Below are 25,769 nucleotides of genomic sequence, written 5' to 3' on the forward strand. Positions count from 1 at the left end.
AGCACCATTAACCCTAAGCTCTGCATAAGAGATGCTGAAGTTGTCAGATGCATGTTTGTCAACCAGCGGCAGGGGGTATAACACAACCAACTGCGAAGAGTGGCTCACTAAATCTCTGACTGTTGTATTTTTCTCAGACATACGAGCACCCTTGTCTATATCTAGACTTTGGCTCTCAGGAAAGTGCACAGTGTTCAGGAGTTTTGTATACACAAAGAATACTTTACATCTGTCTCGCTGCAGAGGTGCCAAAGGACAAGTTCTTCACCAGTGAACTTGAGTAACCTCTTTCACTACCTGACCTTTGGGCTGGCTGTGGTGGTACTGCCCACACTTCAACACTATGAACATCTGAGCCACAACATGTCATATAAGATGCTTTACTGAGAGACTCAATGGAAATGTGTGCCTGTCACAGATCCTTTCTCATCCTCCCTTACCATAAGAATAGTTTCAGCTGGTGGACTGGAGTGCTCACCTAGATCTCCATCCTCCACAAGTTTTATGAACTCTGAAGAAAACAAGATGCCACATCATGATACTGAAGATAAGTGGTGTTTGTCTGGCTTGCAAGGTTTTCACTCTGGTCAAATCTTCCAAACCTGTCCAAATTCTGATGGGCAAGATTAGGGCCATGTATTCACCAACTATTAAAGGATGGTTTGATCTAGCCAGATGCATCTAAGTTTTTCTGCTCTGGGAGGATAGCCTCCACAAATGACTCATCTACCATGGAAAGTTGTCTTAGTAGTCTTTTTTTAGTAGAGATTATAGTCAACATCACAAATGGTTTATGAAGTCTGTGTTGCATCACCTGTTCTACAAATGAAATGAATCACAGTTAGGTCTCTTTCCATTAATTGGTAATGCCCATCGAGTCCAGGTCTGCTTCAGGGTCAAGGAAGACCCAACATCATGACTGTCTTTCTCTGGACTTGGATCAGGAATTCCTCTGTGAATGCCCTCTGATATTGTTGATGCAGGAAGTCTTTCTGAACATGAATTGGTATGTACCCAAGATGCTGTCAATAGCCCTGGCGTGGTAGTCGGCAGATTTGTCCTGACATCCAGTGTTTGACTTTGGAACTACAAGTCCTGTTTTCCAGTTTACTGGATCTCAAGGTTGAAGTGTCTCCACCCATGTCAGTTTATTGGATCTGCAACTAGAATCTTAGATTGCTGGAAGAGTTAGGGCAGGTCTACATTTAAAAAGCTGCAGTGGCGCAACTGCACCACTGCTACGTTTTAGTGAAGATGCTCCTACACTGACTGGAGAGCTCCTCCCTTTGGCATAGTTAATCCACCTTCATGAAAGATTAGCTATGTTTGCTCCTGTTGACAGTGCTGTATACACTGGAGTTTAGGTTGGTATAACTACATTGCTCAGGGGTGTGGATTTTTCACACCACTGAGAACCTGGTTATACAAACGTAAGTTTGTGGTGTGGACCTGGCTTTAGTTGAGGGTGTTCTACTTGAACAACCAGAAGAGAGAATTTGAGCAGTTCAAAGGGGAGTGAATTGGTGACCGTCATTCTTATTACCCTTGGAACAAATTTAAAACTCTTCAACTTCTAGTTGGATGTCATTTGGCTGCTATTCCAATTTTCCACCTTCCAGTGTATGGGTCAACTGTCTTTATGTACCCTACAGTAATCAAGTTTATGAAAGGTTTGCTCCATATGCTACTGGGGCTGCTTAGAGTAGGTCCTTTGCCACAAGAGACTGATTTTTCCATTTCAATGTATTTGCAGTGCAATGGGCACTGCAGTGGAACAGACTATTTAAAGCCACTTTTGGAGTATTTCTTTCAGTACCTGCTACTGTAGGGTGCATCGTGTGTGTGTGTGTGTGTCTGTCTGTCTGTCTGTCCCTTTGCCTCGTAGTCCCAAATGAGAGCTATGTCTGTGAGCCCAGATTACAACACAGCTCCTCTGTTCAAACATTTTTTAGACTGTTCAGGGAAAAAATCTCTGTGAAGAGAACATTCCTAGAGAATTGATGAATTACGTGACCGTTAGACCGAGTTAGATACAGAAAATATGGTCTTATCAGAGTAAATAGTTTTTTAGGACCTCTCAGTGGCTGCTCTCTTACTGGCTACAGCTCAGGCAAGACCTGCTGTCCCAAAATCGCAGCAGTCTCCTGCAGCCGAACCTGGCAGCACCGCACCTGACAGCGTGGCTGCTGCATGGTTAAATGTGGAGGAGTTTGAGCGCTTGGCAGCTGTCCAGCTGGTCCTGGTGGGCAGCAGAAAGCCCTCCATTAAAGCAACCTACCTGGCCAAATGGAAGCGGTTCGCTTTTTTTGGACCTCAGATAAAGGTATTCAGCCTGAGTGGGCCTCGCTGCAGTTGATCCTGGACTACCTTCTGTATCTCAAGCTCCGAAGCCTGTGCCTTTCATCTATAAAGGTCCACTTGGCTGCTATTTCGGCCTTCCATCCACTGCTCGAGGGTAGGTCGGGTTTCACCCAGGACATGACTGCCAGGTTCTTCAAGGGCCGCAAGCACCTCTACCCACACTTCAGGGACCCCGTTCCACCATAGGACCTGAATCTTGTGCCTCTGGCTTCCTGCTCTCTCCTCCTCCTGTCCTGGAATGTCACGTTCCTAGTTGCAATAACATCTGGCTGACAGGTCTCCCAGATTAGGCCGCTTGCCTCTGAACCTCCCTATAGAGTCTTCTACAAAGACACGGTCCAGCTGTGGCCACACCTGGCTTTCCTGCCCAAGGTTATCTCACAGTTTCATATGGGCCAGGACATTTTGTTACCTGTCTTTTTTCCTAAGCCGCATAAGTTGGAGGAGTGTAGGGTGCATTCCCTAGACATCAGGAGGACTCTAGCCTTCTACATTCAAAGGACCAAGCCATTCTGCAAGTCGACGCAATTGTTCATTGCGGTGGCCTACAGGATGAAAGGGCATCTGGTGTCCACTCAAGAATTTCTTCTTGGATGATTCTGCATTCGCTGTTACAATCAGGCAAGGGTGCCACCTCCGGTGATAGTAACTGCCCATTCAACCAGAGCACAAGCCTCTTCAGCAGGTTCCCTAGCCCAAGTGCTTATCCAGGACATCTGTAGGGCGCCCACCTGCTTGTCCGTCCACATGTTCACGTCCCATTACGCACTTACCCAGCAAGCCCGAGACGACGCTGCCTTTGGTAGAGCAGTACTGCATGCCGCTAGACTATGAACTCTGAGCCCACCTCTGCGGATATTGCTTGTGAGGCACCTAGAATGGAATTGACGTGAGCAAGCACTCGAAGAAGAAAACATGGTTACCTACCTTTTTCATAACTCTTCTTCAAGATGTCTTGCTCACGTCAGTTCCATTATCTGCCCTTCTACCTCCCCGTCAGAGTTGCCGGCAAGAAGGAACTGAGAGGGCATAGGGTCGGCACCGCCTGTTATACCAGTGCATGAGTGTGGCACTCCAGAGGGCACTACAGCTGACCCTACGGATACCACTAAGACAAAAATATCTGAGTGTACACATGGGCGCTCGCACACCTAGCATGGAATGGACATGAGCAACGCATCTCAAAGAACAACAGTTATGAAAAGGTAGGCAATCGTTTTTTCCACAATGTGAATGAATGGGCAATACTGCTGAGCTACAGTTACTTACCAGTAACTTCTCTTTACTGAAGATCAGAACATCCACTCTCTTTTCTTATGGCACTTGGGACTCTACACTGTGAATTTAAAAACTATTCTGTCTTTTTGGACAAGACACATTACATTTAAAATGACCATTGCATTATATACATCTCGAAGAAAAAAAAGCCATTTTACTCTGAAGTGTGCAAGACTGATTTGAAAGTGCATTTGTATCTTTAGCAGGTAAACTTGAATTTTCTCCTATTACTACATAAAGTGGGGAGCATACAATATTACGACTTGTTGGAGGGGAGCAGATAATCTTTGAACTTATCGCACTCTGTCCCTCTCCCCTAAATAGTCATTTCTGCTTAATACTTCAGTATGTACAGAGTGATAACTCCAGGCAGTACTTTGTAAACACCTACACAAACATTTTTATGTAACTATCCTTATGATGTGGAATTGTATTGTCCTTTAAATAAGAGCTATTGCTTGGGGAGAGGTTGGTGGTGGTTGTTTTTTTAATCCTTGCAGTTTTTTTTTCTCTTATAGATTTATTTAAGGCAGCAAGATAAAACAGCAAGTATCAGTCAAAATGTTCGTATTGCCAAAATGTCCCTCATTGACCTGGCAGGGTCTGAACGTGCCAGTGCCACAAATTCCCAAGGAGCTCGTTTTAGAGAAGGGACCAACATTAACCGTTCCCTGCTAGCTCTTGGAAATGTTATTAATGCGCTGGCGGATCCAAAGGTAAGTGCTGCTTTGTTTCAAATACAATAAACGTGCACACGTGTCAACTTTTCCTTATACCGTTTAACCAGAGGGAATAGCATTAAAAAGAATACAACCTTGTCTTATATTTTCTAATATGTGCACTAATTTAGAAAATATATAAAAACTTCTTTCCCTGTGGACTCCCACTGTAGGAATTGTCTGCTATACTTTGCAATCACTGAACAATCTAAAGCAGCTTAACTGTTGTATGGTGAGCACACACTGAGTGCTGATGTCACATTTCATGTGCACTTATGGGGAGGGAGCCTTTTATAAGAGTCCTGGATGCCTCTTTTATAACTAGTGCTAGCAATCTCATTACCAGCATCATCTTCTCCTTGATTGCCAAATTCGTTTAGTTAGAATTTTTGTAGTAATTAGTTAGCTTAACTATATGTAGATTTTTATATAAAAATGTAGCACACTGCTTTTCCCAACCTTTAGCTTTAGAACATTTATCCAATGAGAAATATGTCCAGGCTTTAAGCATTGCGCTACATGCCTGAATAAAGTGTCACTCTAGGATCCCCTTGTTACATACCTAAAATGCCTGAGAGAGAGGGATTCATAAGGGTAAATAAGTTTTTGTTCCTGTCCCACAAACATTACATCCTAGAATTCATCTGTTCGTAAAAGGAAAAGTTTTTGCGGGTGTATAATATTCATGTCTCCTAAACGCTTGCCTGCTTCCACAATACTAAATTTCCTACTGTAGATAAAGAAGAAGCAGGATTGTGCTTCAAGGTTCATTAAGTGGCTATTTCTTCTCTGAAGTTTGCTTTAGGTCGTTTTAAATAATACACAGGAGAAATTGTTTGAGACATCACAATAATGAAGTGAAGTTTGTAATTATACAGCTAAAGAGTATCATTGAGAATCACAGCATTTGTCAGGTCTACATAATTAACAAATCATTAACACATGCAGAATGTGAATGTTTTATGGCTTTCAGTGTTTTATTGCCTTTTTTAGCAAACTTCATTCCTCACCCATTTGTTGTAAAATGTTACTTGAAAGGGTTGTCAGATCTGTATCCCACAACCTGTTCGCTATTGGAATGTGACCTTGCTACTTCCTGGCTGCTCTTTTAGAACTACTGGGATTATGTTGTTTAACCATTTCTTCATTTACATTATTTTCCTTTAGTTTCTTTATCGGTTGCCATCTCATCTAGGTAGGTTAGTGAAATCCTTAGGTGAAGGACTCTCTTCTTGTACAATATTTCCCAATGATGAGATAATGTGTCACCAAAGTTCATTCAAGTTTGTCATTCAAAGTTTATACCAAAGATAAACCAAACCATTTATTTATCTTTCATATCTCTTCTCCAAAGCCATCAAGCATATTCAGAGAGGCTTGTGTGTATAAAGTGAATAGAAAAAGAGTATAGAGCTATTTCTGGTAGAGTACCACGCTGTTCCAGAAGTCATTCTTCTTGTTCATGGCCTTTGGGGGGATGCAGTCCTCTCCCACCCCTGAGCCCAGCTCATACATAGAAGACACTGCCCCGGGGGGGGGGGGGGCTGTGGTTGGGCTGGAGGGCGGCTGCAGATGGGTTCTGGGGGTGAAGGAATGCAGGTATCTGGGCTGGGGGGAGAGGATGTGGGTATCTGGGCTGGGGGGATTCCACGACTGGAGATGGGGAGTTTGGGTTTATTGGCTGGGTCTGGGGGGAAGGAGTTGTGGGTGTCTGGCCCCCCAGCTGGCCTCTGGAGGGGGAGAGGTCAGAGGAACAGGAACTGGGTTGTCGTAGGGGTTTCTTTAACTCTCTACTCCTGGGGGGATTTTTGTGTGTCTCTGTATTGTTACAGACATACTTGCTGACAGGTATTTTGAAATAAATTATCAAAATAATTGAAACTGGTGTGATTGTGTAGTGTTGTTTTTGACAAATAAAATTTGCAGAATTTTAAAATTCTGTGTGCAGAATTTTTAAATTTTTTGGCGCAGAATGCACCCAGAAGTACATAATGTATCCTTTGAAATTTGTAAGCCTGCCACTTACTTTAATTCATTCATTTCATGTATTCAACTGTACTCTCAACTCTAGAGCCAGATCGGAAGTTAATTTCAGGAATATGTCCTTCAGTCCTTATTTACATAAGTGCCTTCTTGAGGGATCTGCAGAAGTATCCTCATGAGGGAGGGGGGAAAAGTTACTGTTAAAGTTTTCTTTATGTATTGCTATTTCCTGTCCCTACTAGCCTTCTCTTTCTTGCTTCATTGGATTGCTACTGGTTTTGTAGATAAAATGGAGAGAGTGGTTATGGACCGGACCATTTATAATGCATTGAAACTTAGGATTCAGAATTGAGGGTTGTGTATATGTACTGTCATTACAATGGACCAACAGACGTGGCCTACCTCCTGATAAACTGCTTTAGAATCTTTCCATGATTGTGAGCCATGGCTTATAACATCTACCACAGTGGCATCCCACATGTGGGCTGGGGCCATTTGTGACCTCTGTGGCCCTTGTGGGCAACTATATTAAGAAAACTTCAATTTGATTATGAACTGAAGATATATTCCTGAGCCACACTGCACCTTTTAAGTGGCTGGACCACTCCTGTTACAACAGGGAGGAAGTACGAGGCCCTGCTTCCACAACTGGTCCCTTTTTGTATCATAATGGTTCACTCTGGCCTTGGAATCTCAACGGCTTTCCCTTCAGCCACCCAAAGCAACTTTGATGTGAGGCTAAAGCGCTCTGAACAGCAACTGTTCAGTTCTTGCTACAGCTGCTCGGCTCTCTACCATTGGCTATAAGCTGAGTTACAGGGAATAGAGAAGAGTATCACTGGCTACTTTATTGCCTGTTTCCCTGCTAGGATGTAGGAGCCCCAGGGAGAGCAGGCAAGGAGATCAACTGACTGCCTGAGTGTAGGGAGTGCCTATTGCAGAATGGATGTTTGCTCCCTCCCTCACCCAGCAGCCCAGGAGAGGGGGAAAGAAATAGGCAAGAACCAAAAAAACTGTTATAGTGCCCTGATTTTCTGCTCCAAGCCATGTTAGAGAAGCTTGGGGGATGTTATTAACTTGTGCCAGCTAGCTATGGACTTTAGTGTAATGTAATGCTTAAACAACTTTGTTGTCTTTTTTTTTTTTTAAGAGATCCCATGGAATATAAAATAAGATGTTAACAAGTTACAGCAATTGTATTATGTATTATATTTGATTATACACACACACACTGTAATGTGTTTTCTTTTGTTTTTTAAAAAAAACCACTGGTATTACCCCTATAAGCTGGCTCCAGACTGCAGCATAGTTGTGTGAAGAGTGTAACATCAGAGTCTAGTGTATGCTGGGCATCTCCTAGAGCAGGATCTAGTGAGTCTGCACTTCAGGGGGGTAGTCTTATGGGTAAGGTTTTTCTTTCATGGTGTGCTGCATACTCTGTGCCTTGGGACATCCCTTTTTAAAAAAAAAAAAAAAGGCAAATTTAGAAGTGGCTCCAAGCAGGCTACTTTTAATGCAGGCCTTGGAGGGAGAGGGGAGGAAACTGTAACATAAACTTACTAGCTAGAGGGTTAAACATGCTTGTCAGCAAACAATACACAATGTGAAGATGGAGAAAACCAGCAGTAAGGTCTGGGACAGTGTCTTGAGAACCTAAGTCACAGCTCCAGCTGCTTGTAATGGGGAGTATACATAGATTTCTTCCATGTCCAGACACTGCAAACCCTGATTTGCAGAGGCTCAATATTTCTCATCAACTCTTGACTAGTGTGTGTTATAGAAACATGAAGCCCTGCTTTTTTCTGTCTGCTGGAACAGAGAAGAAAGGGGTTTGTTTGTTTGTTCTCTTCCATCAACCTTTTCCAACCCTTATCCCCCAGCCTGCCTAGTGCTTAGGAGAGACTGGTTTCTATTTTACTCATCTTAGCCTTTTGTTTTTGAGTTCCAGCATCAGTATGTAATAGACATGATTTTTTGACAATTTCACTGCTGCCCAATTTGTTCTGAACAGCAGTAGAGAAACTGACCAATCTTGCTAATTCCACTCTTTTGCTGCTGCTTTGCAAAGCTATGAGCACAGCAACAGATACATCAAAGTTGTCTGCATATTAGGAAGATGATAGTGCATAAGTTTATATTTGATTCACATTAGGAGGTTATTTTTACAACCATAACATGCTGAGCCAAAATCCTAGTACATAAAATAAATGGGAACACAGGTAAAAACAAACCTGTAATTTAAGTATGAAAAAATATCAGATTATTACAAATGCAAACAAAGATAGTGAGTTGCCACGTCACAAACAATAGTCCATATTCCAGATCACAGAAATATTTTTGGGTCCCTTCATTTTTGTAGCATGATATGTACTGGAATTGTCTTTTTCCCAGGGAAGCTATTAAATGACCACTTTTTTTTTTTATTTGGCCCTGCATTCAGGCAAGAAACTAACAGAAATCTGAAGCAATGTGCTGCAAATTAGGCTGAATTTTTTTCACTCATTTATACTTAGGTTTAAAGAATAGGCTACTTGATCTATTCTCAGTACTCAGCATTCCTGTTAGGTGTTGCAGGACGGGTATTTTCCAAAATAATTGCCCAATTAGTTACCTACTTATGCATAAATGGTCTTCGTTTTTTCAAATCCATAGTTACTGTAGATGTGACTCTTGGATTCTCTCCCCTCATCTCTCCTCACATTTCACTGTGACACACAGATTTAGTGTAATAAAGCAAAGTGAAAATCAAGGATAAGAGCATACTGCTTAGGGCTGCCACTTTTGGTAATTTCACTTGTGGAATACCAAGTGATTTCATGGCATCATATTGATGAGGCTTCCCTAAGCAAAGTTAACTGACTTTGTTCAGCTAGACTTGCAGGATATGGGATATACTGAGAAATGGTGGGACTTATAGAAACCCTAATCTGCTAGGAGAGCAGGAAGAAAAGGAGAGTTAATTTTATCAATGAGCCTAAATACAGGGGAGAGAAGTTAACACAAGGGGGAGACGGGTATCTGTAAGACAAAACAGGCCAAATTCTTCCTTAGGAAGTTTCAGTGTGGCATCTGTTAACATTGGTAGGAGATGTGTACCAGAGACAGCAGAATATAGCCCTTAGATTTTAGGTCTGTGGGTTTTTTTATGCATATGTTTCCTGTGTTCATATTATTTCTCAGGATAATGCCTCACAGCTAGATATGTTTGAGAGAGCAGATTGTTGCTTTGGAGATTTCCTTCAAATTACTGGTTACTTTCAGTGTGGAGCATGTAGCTAAGTGATGGAGCATAGGATTTTAAAAATTACATGTTGCAGCTGTAGGTAGTTCTCTTCAAAGTTTCATAACCTCTGTGTTTCAGGTGTGATTATTAATTATATTCAAATACTTGAGATTTGCGGATTATCAATAATGGCATGATAATATAAAACTTGGTAAATATATTGCTTTATATCCATTTATCAAGCCCACTTGACCAAAGTATGTAAGTATTCATTATCCCCATTTTACCAATGGGGAAACAGAGGCAAAGATTGCAATTTGGCTAAGTCGCACAGCAAATGAGAGACAAAACCCTTCTCTTAATGCCTAGCATGGTGTCCTATAATTGGACCATGCTGCCTCTTTATTACAAAACTAAAACGTTTGCAATTCAAATGAGAAATCAGATAATACAGTGGGGAAACCATAGCTCTAATTTGGACTTCAGCTTTTCCTTTCTGATCCTTTCAAGAAGCTTGGCATCCTAAATGTTGGCAGGGGCTTAATATTTTATTGTTTTCATGCTACCCCATGCTGAATTTTCAGCAACTGAACAAAGGATGTCCATTCTTCTTGGTAACGGGGTCCTGTAACTTGGAGCCTTAAGAACTTTAGATTCCTGTCCACTATAGCTACACATGCTATGTTGGACAATTCTTACATTAACAACACAGTTGTGGGCCCTGAGACCACTGATATACAGTCTTCCAAATGGTTTTAAATAATTGGAGAAAAAAGACTGAGGGTATTTTTCCTTCTGGAGTCAAGGCGCATTTCACTCAATGTTTTATGTTCTTGAAAGTTTGTGTCAAGGTGGCTATGTAATTGGCATAGTTGAAAAATGTTACCCCAGCCAAAACAAAGGCCAGCAAAATGTCACACACAACATGTGGGAGTTTCTCCTCAGGAAATCCTTGTGGCTCACTGTTTCTGTCAAGCAGGGTAATGTGCTTGTAAATTTCATCTGACAGAAAATGTATTGCAACATCAACAGCACCAGAGAACTGCAGAGCTAAATTGTGGAAGAGTAACTATCAAACCCCTTCAGCAAGCTGTACCATAAAGAAACTTGTGCTAGGATAAATAAACCCAATGTGATACAAAATCTGAAGGAGCAGCACATGCTAGTGTCTGTACAAAGGAAATTCCCTCCCCATTCCCTGAACAGGCAGTGAGGCAAAAATATAGTTACTTTCCTCTTCTTGCCCAGTTAACTTGGATAAATTGGGCCAAGAAACACTCATACTTATCTGGCAGGAGGTTAAAACAAAGATAATTGGACAATTTATCTAATTTCTGTGTACATATGTCTGCTCATGTACAAAGTGATAGCTGTCAAAGTAGATGACAGTTAATTTTGTTCCTAAATTCCAATTTCTCTCCAGCCTGACACCTCATCTTGTCTTTTCTTTCTATTCAACATTTTTAAAATTACCATTCTTTTTTGTCCTGTTGTCTAAACATCTCTTGACTTGATTACTGTAACCCCTCCTCCTCTCTGGACTCCCTAAAACCCAGATCACTCCTCTAAAGTACATAATGCAGCTGTTAAAGTTCTTCCTTATCTACCAGAAAAGGCATGTCTCTTCTCTCTTTACATCCCTCCTCCAGCTCCTTCTTGCTCCCTATAGCTATTTCTACACTTTACTGCTGGGGGAATTCTGCGTACAATATTTTAAAATTTTGCAAATTTTATTTGTCAAAAAAACACTATATAATCACACCAGTTTCAATTATTTTGGTAATTTATTTCAAAATACCTATCAGCACTATGTCTATAACAATACAGAGACAAAAAAATTCCTCCAGGAGTAGAGAGTTAAGGAAACCCCTACGACAATCCATTTCCTCCCCCCAGAATCCAGAAGGGGGACCAGAAATCTGCACTCTTTAACCCCCAAGCCCAGCTACACACCTCCAGGCCAATCACTCACATGCACCCCCTACTCCCTCCCCACCCAGACCCCAGCTGCAGGCCCCCAGCCCAGACATTCGCGCATGCACACACCAAGAGCCCATGGATCCAGAGGGAGAAACAGCGTGATGCTGGGTTCCAGGCTTGTATGGAGTTTCCTGCAGGACGCCTCCTTCCTTCAGGGCATGCTGAGACCTGCAGCAGTTCGGAATCCTCCAGCTCCCTCCCTGTTCCCCCAGCAGTGTCTTCTACGTGTGAGCTGGGCTCTGCTGGGTCCAGTAGCCCCTACTGGCAGCCAGCAGTTCTGCAGCCCATTTCTGTGGAGGAAAAGGAAATTCTGCCCAAAAAACATTAATTTCTGTGCAAATTCTACATGTGCAGTGGCACAGAATTCTTGCAGGAATAACACTTCAAGCTAGGGCTGTGATTCCCCTGCTCACGTACACATGCTCACACTAGCTTTCATTAAGCTAGCATGTGTATAAATAGCATTGTAGCCACTGTTGCATGGATAGCAGCAGTGGCGGAATGGTTGAGTTGTGCCGAGTACATATTTGCGCCACATGTCTAATACGCTAGACCTCTGCTGTCCTCCTTCAGATGACTCTAATATACTTGTTTCTTCCTCATTATCTATAAAAAGTTTTAAAAATAGTTTTTCCACTCCATTATTACATTGAATGAAATCAGGAAAAACTAATTCTAATGAGAGTTCAAGTTTTGTTTTATTTTTCTATCTCCTTTAGGGCTCTGAATTCACTTTAAGATGTAGTCATGAAAAGTGCTGTATTAAGAGCTAGGTATTATCTAGTCTTATATGTCTGGTTCTTAGATTGTATCCAGCATAGCTGTAGCTGTGTCGGTCCCAGGATGTTAGAGAGACAAGGTGGGTGGAGTCATATCTTTTATTGGACCAGATTCAGTTGGTGAGAGAGACACACTTTCGAGCCACCCAGAGCTCTTCCCCAGATCTAGACCTGATGATGTTACTTCACCTACCTTGGTTCTTAGATTGTAAGTGTACTCATAATGGGGCAGGAGCTAGTTGGATCCTGTACAATGCCAAACACACTATTGGTGCTTACCTAATTATATTTAATATCTTTAATAATAACTTATCTAACCACTTTCATTCGCTTTCAGAAGTGAACAATCCCAAAATCTTTTCTTATGTTTAAGCAAACTCTCATGATATTTTTAAATAATAAAGTTGATAATCTAAATGGTGGTATTTATTGCATAACTGCAGTCCTGAAAAAAGCCTAAAATGCATATTTAATGGAAGACCTCAAAAGAATAACTTCTGTTGTAGTCATAAATGCACAGCTGTGGCATCAATGTTTTTGAAGCTGAAGTGCCTCTTGCTGTCTTTGTGATTCCTGTACTGTCACCCATTAAGCTGCAGTCCTGATGCTCCAACTCAATATTTTCACACGGTTAGGTCTTTTTCATAATTCTTTTATAGTTTAAGTGTTTGCAAAGTATTGGCATTAGCCTATCGCACTAATTACTTCATCTCGCTCTTTTGTATTAGTTATGGAATTAGCCAGCAGGAAACTTTTGAAGGAATCAAAACTAAACATTGTTTCAGCTGATGTCTGTCTTAGTTGCATTGGATTTTGGTCATCACTTTATCACAGGGTTACAGAATATTCCATAATAAAATATTTAAGTTTTCTGGATTAAAATAACAATTTTTACATTTTTAACACTGCTGCTTGCACTATGTGTTCAGGTTCCACATTAAAAGTGCACTTTGTGTCTTCCCATCATGAGTACTTACAGCAGCTGCACTTTATCTGGAAAGGGGAAAATGCCTCCCTTTTGCTTACACTTCATAGTATAAAATGCATTGCTAGATAATTTTTGAAGAGCCTTCTGGAGGCTTGTTAGAAGCAGGCAACTGCAATTGCAATGGAGAAGCAGGAAGGAGTAGATCCCTGCTAACTGAGAGACTGATGAGGACATCCCCTCTATTGTAGAGGACAATCATAAAAAACAATCTCTGCCTCACATGTCATAGAATTGTGGAAATGTAAGGCTAGATGGGACCTTGAGAATTCATCAAGTCCAACCCATGCCCTGAGACAGGACCAAGTAAACCTAGACAATCCATTACAGGGGTTTGTCCAACCTGTTCTTAAAAATCTCCAATTATGGGGATTTGACAACCTCACTTGGAAGCCTGTTCCAGGGCTTAACTACTCTTACTATGAAAATCTTTTTAATTATATCGAACCTAAATCTCATTTGCTGCAGATTTAGTCCATTACTACTTTCAGTGGACATGAAAAACAGTTGACCCCATCCTCTTTATAACAGCCCTTTACATACTGAAGACTGTTATCTGATCCTCCTTCAGTCATCTTCTCTCAACACTAAATATGCCCAGTTCCTTCCTCATAAATTAGGTTTTCTAAACCTTTTATATAATTTTTTGTTACTCTTCTCTGGACTCTTTCCAATTTGTCCACATTTTCCCTAAAGTTTGATGCCCAGAATTGGACATAATACTCCAGCTGAGGCTTCACCACTGCCGAGTAGAGCTGGGCAATTACCTCCTTTGACTTACGTAAACTCTCCAGTTAATACACCCCAGAATGCATTAGCCTTTTTCATAGCTGCATCACATTGTTGACTCGTATTCAATTTGTGATTCACTATGACCCCCAGATCCTCTTCAGCAGTATTACCATCTAGGCAGTTATTACCCATTTTGTAGTTCTCAATTTGATTTTTTTTTTCCTTCCGAAATATAGTACTTTTTTATGAATTTCATCTTGTTGCGTTCAGACTCCAATTTGTTGAGTTTGTTTTGAATTCTACTACTGTTTTCCAAAGTGCTTGCAACCCACCCCCACTTGGTGTCATCTGCAAATTTTATAAGCGTTCCCCCCTCTGTTATCCAAGTCATTTAATGAAAATATTCAATAGTACTGGGCTCAGGACAGACCTGGGGGGCCTCACTAGATATACCCTCTCAGTTTCACAGCAAATCATTGGTAACTACTCTTCAGCTACAGTCTTTCAACCAGTTATACACCCATCTTTACAGTAATTTTCATCTACATCACATTTCTGTAGTTTGTTTATGAAAATGTCATGTGGGACTGTGTTAAAAGCTTTACTAAAATCAAGATATATCACGTTACTGCTCCCCTCCCCCCACCCCCTTCCACTTGGCCAGTAACCCTGTCAAATGAGGAAATTATGTTGATTTGTCATAATTTGTTTTTGACAAATGTATGCTAGCTATTCCTTATAATCCTGTTATCCTCTAGGTGCTTACAAATTGATTGTTTAATTTTTCCAGTTGCTCTGCAACTATTGAAGTCAGACTGTTAGATCTATAATTCCTCGAGTCCTCCTTGTTTCCCTTTCTAATGATAGGTTTTATGTTTTCCCTTCTCCAGTCCTCTGGAAACTCACCTGTCCTCCATGAGTTTGCAAATATAGTTGCTAATGCTTCCAAAATTACTTCAGCTCGTTCCTTACATTCATCCTAGGGTACTTAAATTATCAGGCTTTGCCAACTTGAGTACATCCAACTTATCTAAATATTCTTTAGTCTGTTCTTTCTCTGTTTTGGTTTGCATTCCTTCCCCCTTGTTAATATTAATTGTGTTGACTATCTGGTCACCATTAACCTTTTCAGTGACGAATGAAGCAAAATAGGCTTTAAGCACTCTGTCATCAGTTATTAGCTTTCCTTCCTGTCTAAGTAGAGAACTTGGTGTATCTCATCTTTATCTTGCACCTAATATATTTAAAGAACCGCTTCTTACTGACTTTTATGTCGCTTGCTATGTATCTTGTGTCTTAACCTTTCTGATTTTGTCCTTCATGATTTTACTATTCTTTTGTGCTCCTCCTTAGCAATTCGTCCATGTTCCCACTTTTTGTAGGATTCCTTTTTGATTTTCAGGTCATTAAAGAGCTCCTGATGAAGCCCTATTGGCCTTTTCCTATTTTTTTTCCTATCTTTCCTTTGCACCAGGATAGTTTGCAGTTGTGCCTTTAATAACATCTCCTTGAGAAACTGCCAGCTTTCCTGAATGACTTTTTCCCTTTTTCTTTTCCATTTTCTTCCCGATTTTCTTCCCATCGGACCCTACCTACCAGTTCTCTGAGGACAACGGACTTTAACAAACTCTTTCTGTTGCTCTCATGCTTTCCTTTCCTTAGAATTATAAAATCTAACATTTCATGATCATCTTCACCCAAATTACCTTCTATTTTCAGATTTGCTACCAATTCCTCCCTGTTGGTCAGAATCAAGTTTAAAATGGCTCTCCCACTCGTTACTTACTCACCTTCCTGAAACAAAAAGTTGTCCCTAATATATACAAGAACTTACTGGAAATCTTGTGTTTTGCCATATTACTTTAACTACCCAGATATCTGTTGGAAAAGTCTCCCATTACTACCAGGTCTTGTGTTTTTGGAGATTTCTGTTGTTTGTTCTAGAAATGCCTTGTCCACCTCCTCTTCCTGATTTGGTGGACTATAGTAGACCACTACCATGATGCAGCTCCTTTTTTTATCTTTACCCAGAGACTTTCAACTGGTCTGCCTCTCAACTCTTTCTGGACCTCAGAACAAATGTATATATTCTTGATATAAACTGCATCACCACTTCCCTTTTTATCCTACCTGCCCTGCCAGAGCAAGCTGTAGCCTTCTCTATCAATATTCCAGTCATGAGACTTATCCTATCAAGTCTCTGATGCCGATTAAGTCATCATTCAGCTTATGGACTAATACTTCCAGTTCTTCCTGTTTATTCTCAATACTCCTTGCATTTGTGTATAGACGTGAAGGTTTTGAGCAGATTCCCCCATTTATTTCACTTTTGTTGTTCCTATGACCCTATTGAAAATTTCCATGTCCTCCCCGCTTCCGACCCCCACCCCCACACATATAGCCCTCTCTCAAGGTTACCTTTTTTATTGCATGCCTGTGGACTTTTGTCATCTGCCCTCTTTAAACCTTGTTTAAAGTTCTCCTCTTTACTATAGCCAAACTAGGACTCCTGAAAAGAAATCAGTATAGCTTTAAACTACAAAGCACTTCACGCTGAAGCAATATACAAAGTCTCTATGGTGTTCTCAGCTATTGACTCTGAGTTGTCTTGAAATGAAAGTCACCCTGCTGTATACTCTGTCCAAAGCCCCATTCTCTACTTTGAAGAGTTCCTTGGCTGTTTTTTTTCCCAACCCCAGGGAGTAAACATTTCCATCATTTTGTCACTGTGATCATCTCAAAGAAGAGTAATCTAGTGAAAACAAAAATAGCTAAGATTTTCCATTTAAATGTCAGCTTTAAAAGGACTGGATGGATCCAGGTGTGGGATTGATAATTGAATCACTGGTTTAAATTGTTGCCCAGTGTTGTCCTAAATACTGCAAGAAAAAAAGACTAGACACCAGAAATATGGTTAACTGGGCCACAACTTTGTCACACATCTGGAAACTAGCTAACAATAACTCATCCATTGCAAGTTATCTTTCCTTGTAACTCATACCACATGGCAGAAGGCTGTTCGCCCCCCACCCAGTTAACCTAGTACCAGTACTGTTGATGGGGACCCGACTGCCCTCATACAAGGGTGGGGGGAGGAGAGAAGGGGTGGTTTCCTTGCTGTACCAGACAACAGGAGCCCTAGCATTCTTCTAAAATGTTTAATATTCTGGTTTATCAGGTGCTATTGAATGAGAATGTGCACAGGGAACCTGCTATGTTGTGACAAAATGGATTTTAAAACTTAACCTACCCATGTGTCCCTGAACTGCTGAGAGGAAGGTGAAAAATGCCACATTTCCTCACTGCCAAACTGATCTGGGAAATATTCCTTTCCCAGTCCTCAAAAGATGACTAGCATGATGCCCTTAGCAAGGTCTAAAAAACCCGATTTTACTCTAACCCCCATGAGTGGGGAGCATTCTTTCCTGGCATGGAATAGCAGCCCTGGGCAGGGAGAATGGTTATAAGTCCTCTCGGATGTACAGGAGCCAATAAACATATGCTGCATCCTTCAGCCACAGAGCTCTCCTCAAGCCCAGAAGGAGGAGTGGAAGGGGTTTAGGGTTTTATTCCCTTGCTGGCCCAGACGAAGCCACCAAATCTCTAAGGCTACAAGGGCCTGTGAGCATTTGGGTCCTGTGTCTATGGGAATCTTACCCTGTGGATTTATTTGGTGCAGGATGAGGTCCTTAGTAGCGACAATCTTATCATCTGATAGCGATTCAGTGGGTATTGTGAAAAGTTTCTTCTTTGAGTGTTTGCTCATGTCGATTCCAAGTAGGTGTGCATGCACCACATGCACGGTCATTGGACGGTTTTCCCCTAGCGGTACCCATCCGGTTGACTGTGGAACCCCCTGGAGTCGCACCTTCAAGATGGTGTGTATATATGTCCTTGCCGACCCGCAGCCTCTTCAGTTCCTTCTTACCACTCGTTATGGTCATTTGAGCAGCTCTCTTGCTACTGCAAACGATCCCCTAGTGGACTCTTTCTTGTTGACCCTGTAAATAGTTAAAAACTTAGTATTAGTTAGTCAAGAAGTTTTTGGTCATCTTAGATATGTTTCAATTGGGGGTTTTCCCACACTGTTTGTTTCCCCCCCCAAGGACTGGGGCAAGCCTTGGTCTCAAGGGTTTCAGCCATGTAGGTCCTGTCTAAAATCCATGCCAAACGGAGACCCACACAACTCCTGTTTAAAGTCTTTGGGGCAAGCCCATCAGACTGAGAAGTGTAAAATCTGCAGAGGCTTCTGCCCAAAGACAAAAAAGGAGAGGAACTTCAGGATGAAATGGCTCCTTATGGACTCAGCCCTCTATCCCCAGCCAGCTTCGGGAGCATCCGACCCCAAGCCCAGTACTTCGGTGTGCAGCACACTAGCCTCGGTAACAGGCCACACACCGAGAAAGAATTTGGGCTCCAGGGACCCTCGGCACCACGAGTCCCCAGCGCCGAAGACCTCCTTTGGTGCGAGCACCCATTTGCTGGTGTCAGACCTCTTCTTTTTGTGCGACAGAGGTTGCTCTCCCACTAAATCAGTGGTACGAGGAAGCACCAACAGGTGAGTCCCATCCTGCTCCAGCTCCTACTCAGCTGGCACCATTGACTCTGGCTTCACAGGGAGGTCTGTCGAGTATGGTTCTCATGGACTCCCTGGTGCGGGAGGGTCGAGAGAAAGATTTAGACCTCCCCTCCACACCGGACACCTTTGGAGGCTGCCAGAGACCTCATAGCAATGACAGCGCAGACCCCATCCAGCACCACCACAGAGAGGCACCAGGCCCTCTAAGGGCAAGCCAGTGATGATGCAGCACCATTCGTCCTCACCCCAGCACCGCTCCCCGGCACCATCTCACTCGGCACCGCTTTGGTCACGGAGCTCGGAATCCTCATCAGAGGCAAATCATACACCTCTAGGTGAAGCTGGCACCGCTCGTGGCACTGCTCCAGACAGGAGGAAGGGCAGCCTTTGCCTATAATGGCATGGCCACCACAGTGGCAGGCACTGGCTCAGTGGCCCTTCTGGACCCCGTGGGCCTACCGCCAAGTCCAAAGGCCAGATCTTTGTCTGTGGTTTTGGAGGCATGGTCCCCTCTATCTTAATCAGTATTTGTTGCCCATGAACCTCCGCATGGACTCGAGTTGGGCACGTAGGTCAGCACCAAAATAGCGGCAGGAGCCGGGGCCGGAATAAGACGGACACAGAGGCCAGCACCGCTCCTGCCATCACACAGGGCACTTCAGTGCAAGGGGATCCCTGTGAACCAGAGAGGCAGAAAGACCCAGTTCCCCAGTGGGCATCTTCCTCCTCTTTTCCTGATGAAGCCGGGGCAGGCACATCCACCACACTGCCAGCCATGGACAACAGAGCCCACCAGGAGTTGATTAGAAGGGTGGCTCAAAATTTGGGCATGCAGGCAGCGGCGGTGGCAGAGGAGACCGACCCCTTGGTTGATATTCTGTTGCCCAAGGGTCCCTTAAGGGTGGCTTTGCCCCTCATTAAAACAGTCAATAACACTACAAAAGCGTTGTGACAAATGCCTGCCTCTTTTCCCCTGCATGGCAAAAGGGTGGGTGGGGAGAGGAAGTACTTTGTGCCTTCAAAAGATTGAGTACTTGTTCACTCACCCTCAGCCAAACATGCTGGTGGTGGAGGCGGCCAACAAGAAGGAAAGACGGGAACAGCTGAGACCGACCCCTAAGTCCAAGGTGTCTAAGAAACTGGATCTCTTTGTTAGGAAGGTATACTCTCCCGGGGGACTCCAGCTTCAAGTTCCAAACCAGCAGGCAATCCTCAGCCACTATAGTTTTAATTTCTGGAACACGTTGTCCAAATGTAAAGAGCTTCTTCCAGCAGACTCCCGCTCTGAATTTGCTGCTGTCCTGGAGGAACGCAAGGTCGTAGCAAGGACCTCCTTACAGGTCTCCTTAGACTCGGCAGCCCGTACCATGGCAACAGGGAGGGGCTATCTACTCTACTCTTTTCCGCCCTTCCCGCTTGTCCTGCTGAAGGTCAGAAGGGAGGGAGAATCAATGATCTTAATAACACCAGTGTGGCCTCGCCAGCAGTGCTTCATCACATTTCTAGACCTGTCAGTGGACACGCCTATAACCTTGTCCCTGGTCCGAGACTTAATCACCCAGGGCCATGGCTGTGTCTAGCATCCCTATCTGAAGTGTCTCCATCTCACGGCATAGAAACTCCGTGGTTGAACCCCTCGGAGCTCACATGCTCAGACCCTATTAGAGAGGTCCTCCTTAGCAGCAGGAAGCCATCTCCTAGGGCCACCTATCTGGCCAAGAGGAAAAGATTCTCCATTTGGCATTACAAAAACACACTCCATCCTTACAGTCATCGATTCCTTTTATCCTGTACTATTTGCTGCACCTAAAATGGGAAGGTCTGTTGGTATCATCAATAAAAGTGCACCTGGCAGCTATCTCAACTTTCCACCCCCATTTGCCTGGTCACTCAGTTTTCACGAACTCCATGGTGGACTGCTTCCTCAAGGGATTAGATAGTCTCTACCCTCAGGTAAAACAGCCAATTCCCTCATGGTATCTCAACCTTGTGCTCTCTAGACTGATGGGACCTCCTTTCGAGCCTTTAGCAACATGCTCTCTCCTCTACCTTTCCTGGAAAGTAGCGTTCTTGGCAGCTATAACTTCAGCTAGGAGGGTGTCTGAGCTTAAGACCTTAACCTCCGAGCCCCCATACAAGGTCTTCTTTAAGGACAAGGTGCAGTTGCGACCGCCCCCGTCCTTCCTCCTGAACGTAGTTTCACAATTCCATGTGAACCAGGACATTTTTCTTCCTACGTTCCTTCCTAAGCTGCACACTAGCAACAGGGAACGAATGTTCCACTCCCTAGATGTCAGGTGAGCATTTGAGCAATAAATGCACTAATTCTTTATTTTTGTGGGGAAAGATTTAAAGTGGACAGTGTGATTTGGGTGGGGGTGTAGTTTAGAGGAAGATTACTAATGGAAGTGAGAGATTACAAGTCTTTATCACTTGCTACTAATGAATGTACTATTGTCTTTGTGGGATTATTAAGTTTTGAAAGAGATTTTTAAGGTAGGTCAAATATACTAACTTCCATAATCCATAAAAACACTTGTCACTTTTTATTTCCAGAGCAAGAAACAACACATTCCTTATCGTAACAGCAAGCTTACTCGTTTATTGAAAGATTCTCTTGGAGGGAATTGTCGAACTATAATGATAGCTGCTGTTAGTCCTTCTTCTATGTTCTATGATGACACTTACAACACTCTTAAGTATGCAAACCGAGCAAAAGATATTAAATCTTCTGTAAGTAAATTTATACAACTTATTTTGCAAGTATTGGAGTCTACAAAATTAAAATAGCATAGGATTAAAAGAATGAAGTAGTTATGTGTCTAGAGAACCATGTAACTTACAATTTACTTGGCTTTTGCATCAAAATTGTGTTGAATCATGTAGTCTAATATCCTTTATTTTCTTATTTATATTTTCCACTTCTTAAATATTTTTAAGATGAGCTACATTAGAAATCAAATATATTTTTAAGGTAAATGCCAAAGCTAATCTTCAAGAATGCAAACCAGGGAAATCCTAGATCTCAATGCATTTTACAAAGGTAGTTAGGTATCATTATCCCCAATTTTCTATGTTTGTGAAACATGTGCCCTTGGTCATGCAGACCATGCCCGTAACCATTGGCAGAATTAGGAATAGAACCACTGTCTTCTGGCTTCCAGTCTGATCTAACAACATACTTTTGTCTCATCTTGTAATACAGTTCAAATGTAATTAGTGATATTTCTATCTAATGCACTTAGTGTGTATGATGTATCATAAAGAATGTTGTTAAAATTTAACTTTCTCTTTTCCTTAACAGTTGAAAAGCAATGTTGTTAGTTTGGACAGTCATATAAGTCAATATGTTAAGATTTGCAATGAACAAAAGAAAGAGGTATGTCCGTCTTAATCACTGGAATTACTATACTAATGTCACTGAGGTATAAGCAGAAAGTGTATAATGAATGAAAGTGTTGGGTAAGATTTGTCTTACCATGTCTCTGTAGTTTTCCTAAGGAGCAAATGTTTCCATGTTCTATTTAGGGGGAATATTCCTAACTGTTAATTTAAAAATGCCTCTTGCAAGATGAGAGGCACAGAAAGATGGTGAAAAATAAGTTACACAAGGCAAGCTTTGTATTACAATCCAAACATATTGTCCTCATTTTTCAGATCATAATGCTGAAAGAGAAACTGAGAGCATATGAAGAAGAAAAAGCAGCCATTCCTGAAAAGCATGGTACAAGTGTTCTTTCAAACCAGCAGCAAGTGGAAATTCAAAGGTAACATCATATTAAGGTCTCATTTTCACAAGTTTTAGGTTTCCAGAATTTTACCATAGCCTTGTAAAATCAGTTCTATACTTTTTTAAAAAATCTTTGTTTCAGCTTGGTTCATGTTGATCCCTCTGGAGTAGATGTGACATTATACTCAATATTGTTTTACAGTACATCTTGGTGGAGGGATTTAAAATAAAACAAATCTCAGGACAGACTCTTTGTAATTGGTCTCTCTTGACTCTACTACAGAACTTTAACTTAATGGCAGGAAAAATATCAGTTGGTGACCTTAATGAACATTATTATTTTATTTTATTTTTTTTACTTCCTATTCAATGATAAACTTTCAGCTATTAAATTTCAACCTGGGCATATGAGCTTCCTAAAGCTATATATTAAAGGACATATCTTCCATTTATAATATTCTGATTGCAAAAACACTACTGTAAAGGAACAATCTAGTTTTTCCTGTTTTAAAAAAAAAAAAGTTTAACTGCTAGACTGGAGTTAGTGCTTCAGCAAAAGCAAGTACCAACAGGGTATAAATTTTCATTATATTGAGCTTTCTATTTAAAGGTTCAGAAACCATGCACACTATACAGCAAAAAAAAGCAGATAGTTGAACCTTTTAATAAGCCTGTAAAATGGAGATACTTGACTGAGACGTTGTATAAATTAAGAAATACTTGTAAAGTGTGTAAAAGATAAAAAAGTGTGACATATTAACTGAAAATCCTTCTTAAATTGTGTGGCTAAACAATAACCAAAAAAAAAAAAAAAAAACCCCAAAACACTACACTCCTGGAATCCTAAAAAGGACATTGGTCTGCTTACTGATTAGTGGCCAAATAGAAAAGCACAAATTGATTTTACCCGGTTTCTCATCCATGTTTCTAATGGAACATGAAATGCATTCAGATAATTTGAAAAATAAAAAGTTTTCTGAAAAAATCTTGACGACTGATTGTCTCTTTTTAAAAGGAAAACAGAAGATTTAAGCATTTGATGCTTTAACTATCTAGCTAAATTATTGGGTAAAACACTATAAGAGTTCTGTGGAAGTCAAGGTACCCACTCAGTTCATGTACATCAGCATTTTGGGGGGGGGAATGGCGAAGTTCTGAGATCTGTAGATATTTTCCTATTAAATATTTATCAGTTTGACAAAAGTGTGGCTATTTACTCTGGTCAGCAGTGTTTGTTTACCGTTCAGCACTGAGCTTTACAAAAATCTGAACTTCACCATTGAGCATTTATTTTAAAATGTTTATCTTGTATGCAATCTTTTTTTTTTTTAAACAATTTGTTCAGTTTGCATTATCTGTGATTTATGTATGTTGGAGCTACTGAAGTTCGATAAACTGTCAGGTAATTTATCTTTTTAACTACTGATATATCTTGGGCTAGATACTGTCATCCTGTTAAAAGCAGGACACTAATACACAATTTTTTTTTCCTAGCCAAGGATTCATATAGTGTAATGGAGTTCTTCCCTAATATTGAAAGACAAATATATTGGGAAAATCTCACAAATATACTTGGAATGCATAAAAATAGACCCCTTGAATCTAAATGTTTTAATTAAAGTACTTGATTATGGTGTGTATGGTGAAACTAAAACTTCACAAAATGCAGTTTCACTAATCCTGTAATGTTATGCTGATTTTATAAGATTGCTTTCCCTATCTTTGGTTGAGTCAGATATATATATTGACTTTATTCCTGCTGTAAAGTGATTCTAAGCCATGTGTCAATTTTGCCTAATCACTTTAAGATTTCACAAAGGTCCCTATAAAATGGGAGGATAAAGGTCTGAAAACACTGGTCAATAGACGGAAAACTATCCTGGAGTAATGCTGAAGCATACCTAAGTCTCATAGTGGATAACAAATTAGATGGTGTTTGCAAGGTGATGCACTGGTCATTTTTGCTAATGTAATTCTGAGCACCATACAGAGGATTCATGGAGTAGGGAGAGGATTACTCAGTTCTGGGCACCATTTTATCAGGAAAAATATTGAGACTGCTGAGAATTCAGAGAGGAGTAACGCAAACAATCCACAAGCTAGAGAAATGGACTCAAAAAGAAAAACATAAATAACTAAATATCCATACATTGACAGTTTGGCTAACTTAGCAAGACATAGTGTGTGGGAACATCAGACATTTGTAAACACCAAGAACAGAGTGGAATTATTTGGGATGGTACAGTTTTGTGTTGAGCTAGGAGCAATAGAATGAAATTGGGAAATGGAAAACTTAGGCACAGTGTCAGGAAAAGTTTCCTGACAAATCTATTAGGGTGTTGCATAGTCTTCCAGGGGAAGTAGTTGAAGCCCATTCCATGGGATTTTGGCAACTGGGCTAGGTAAAAATCTCCAAAAATGTACTACAATCCTGCCCTAGTAGGAAGCTGCTCTAAATGACCTAATAGAGCTATGAAATGTTAAATTTCTTATACAGTAACATACAGTAACAATTATTGAGATTCTATCAAAAATACAAAGAAACTGGTCAAGATCTAGTTATTTAAAAGACTGGAATGTGGTGTAAATTTCTGGACAAACTAGTATTTTACATGAAGTGGTCTATTTTTTTTTCTTTGTACTAATAATTTTGTAAGGCTCTGTTTATATTGTAGAAGCTGGGAACATGTGCTAAGATATCAAACTTCATTGTTTGATTATTTGTGTTACCAAAAACAACGAAGAGTCCTTGTGGGCACCTCAGAGACTAACAAATTTATTTAGGCATAAGCTTTCGTGGGCTAGAAACCAATTCATCAGATGCATGGAGTGGAAAATACAGTAGCAGGTATATTTATACACAATACATGAAAAGATGGGAGTTGCCTTACCATGTGGGAGGGTCAGTCTAACGAGACAATTCAATTAACAGTAGAATACCAAGGGAAGAAAAATCACTTTTGAAGTGGTAATGAGGGTGGCCCATTTCAAACAGTTGACAAGAAGGTGTGAATAACAGTAGGGGAAAATTAGTATGGTAAAATTAGGTTTTTGTAATGACTCATCCACTCCCAGTCTTTATTCAGGCTTAATTTGATGGTGTCCAGTTTGCAAATTAATTCCAGTTCTGCAGTTTCACATTGGAGTCTGTTTTTGAAGATTTTTAATTGAAGAATTGCCACTTTTAAGCCTGTTATTGAGTGAACAGGGAGGTTAAAGTGTTCTCCTACTGGTTTTTTAATGTTGTAATTCCTGATGTCAGATTTGTGTCCATTTATTCTTTTGCATAGAGACTGGCCTGTTTGGCCAATGTACATGGCAGAGGGGCACTGTTGGCGCACAATGGCATATATCACATTGGTAGATGTGCGATGAACAAGCCCCTGATGGTGTGGCTGATGTGGTTCAGTCCCATGATGG

General features: G+C 41.2%; 1 protein-coding gene across 1 annotated transcript in view; it reads left to right on the forward strand.

The window, feature by feature from the left end:
* The window catches only part of KIF18A (kinesin family member 18A), a 107,386-nt gene that overhangs the window by 20,423 nt on the left and 61,194 nt on the right, over window positions 1–25,769 (forward strand). Inside the window, exons 6-9 of the mRNA XM_048854028.2 lie at window positions 4,158–4,355; window positions 21,176–21,352; window positions 21,924–21,998; window positions 22,277–22,386. Coding sequence (XP_048709985.2) covers window positions 4,158–4,355; window positions 21,176–21,352; window positions 21,924–21,998; window positions 22,277–22,386 — 560 coding nt within the window. The remainder of the gene's footprint in view (window positions 1–4,157; window positions 4,356–21,175; window positions 21,353–21,923; window positions 21,999–22,276; window positions 22,387–25,769) is intronic.

The sequence above is a fragment of the Caretta caretta genome, chromosome 6 (assembly GCF_965140235.1).
Source record: "Caretta caretta isolate rCarCar2 chromosome 6, rCarCar1.hap1, whole genome shotgun sequence".
Classification (NCBI taxonomy): Eukaryota; Metazoa; Chordata; order Testudines; family Cheloniidae; genus Caretta; species Caretta caretta.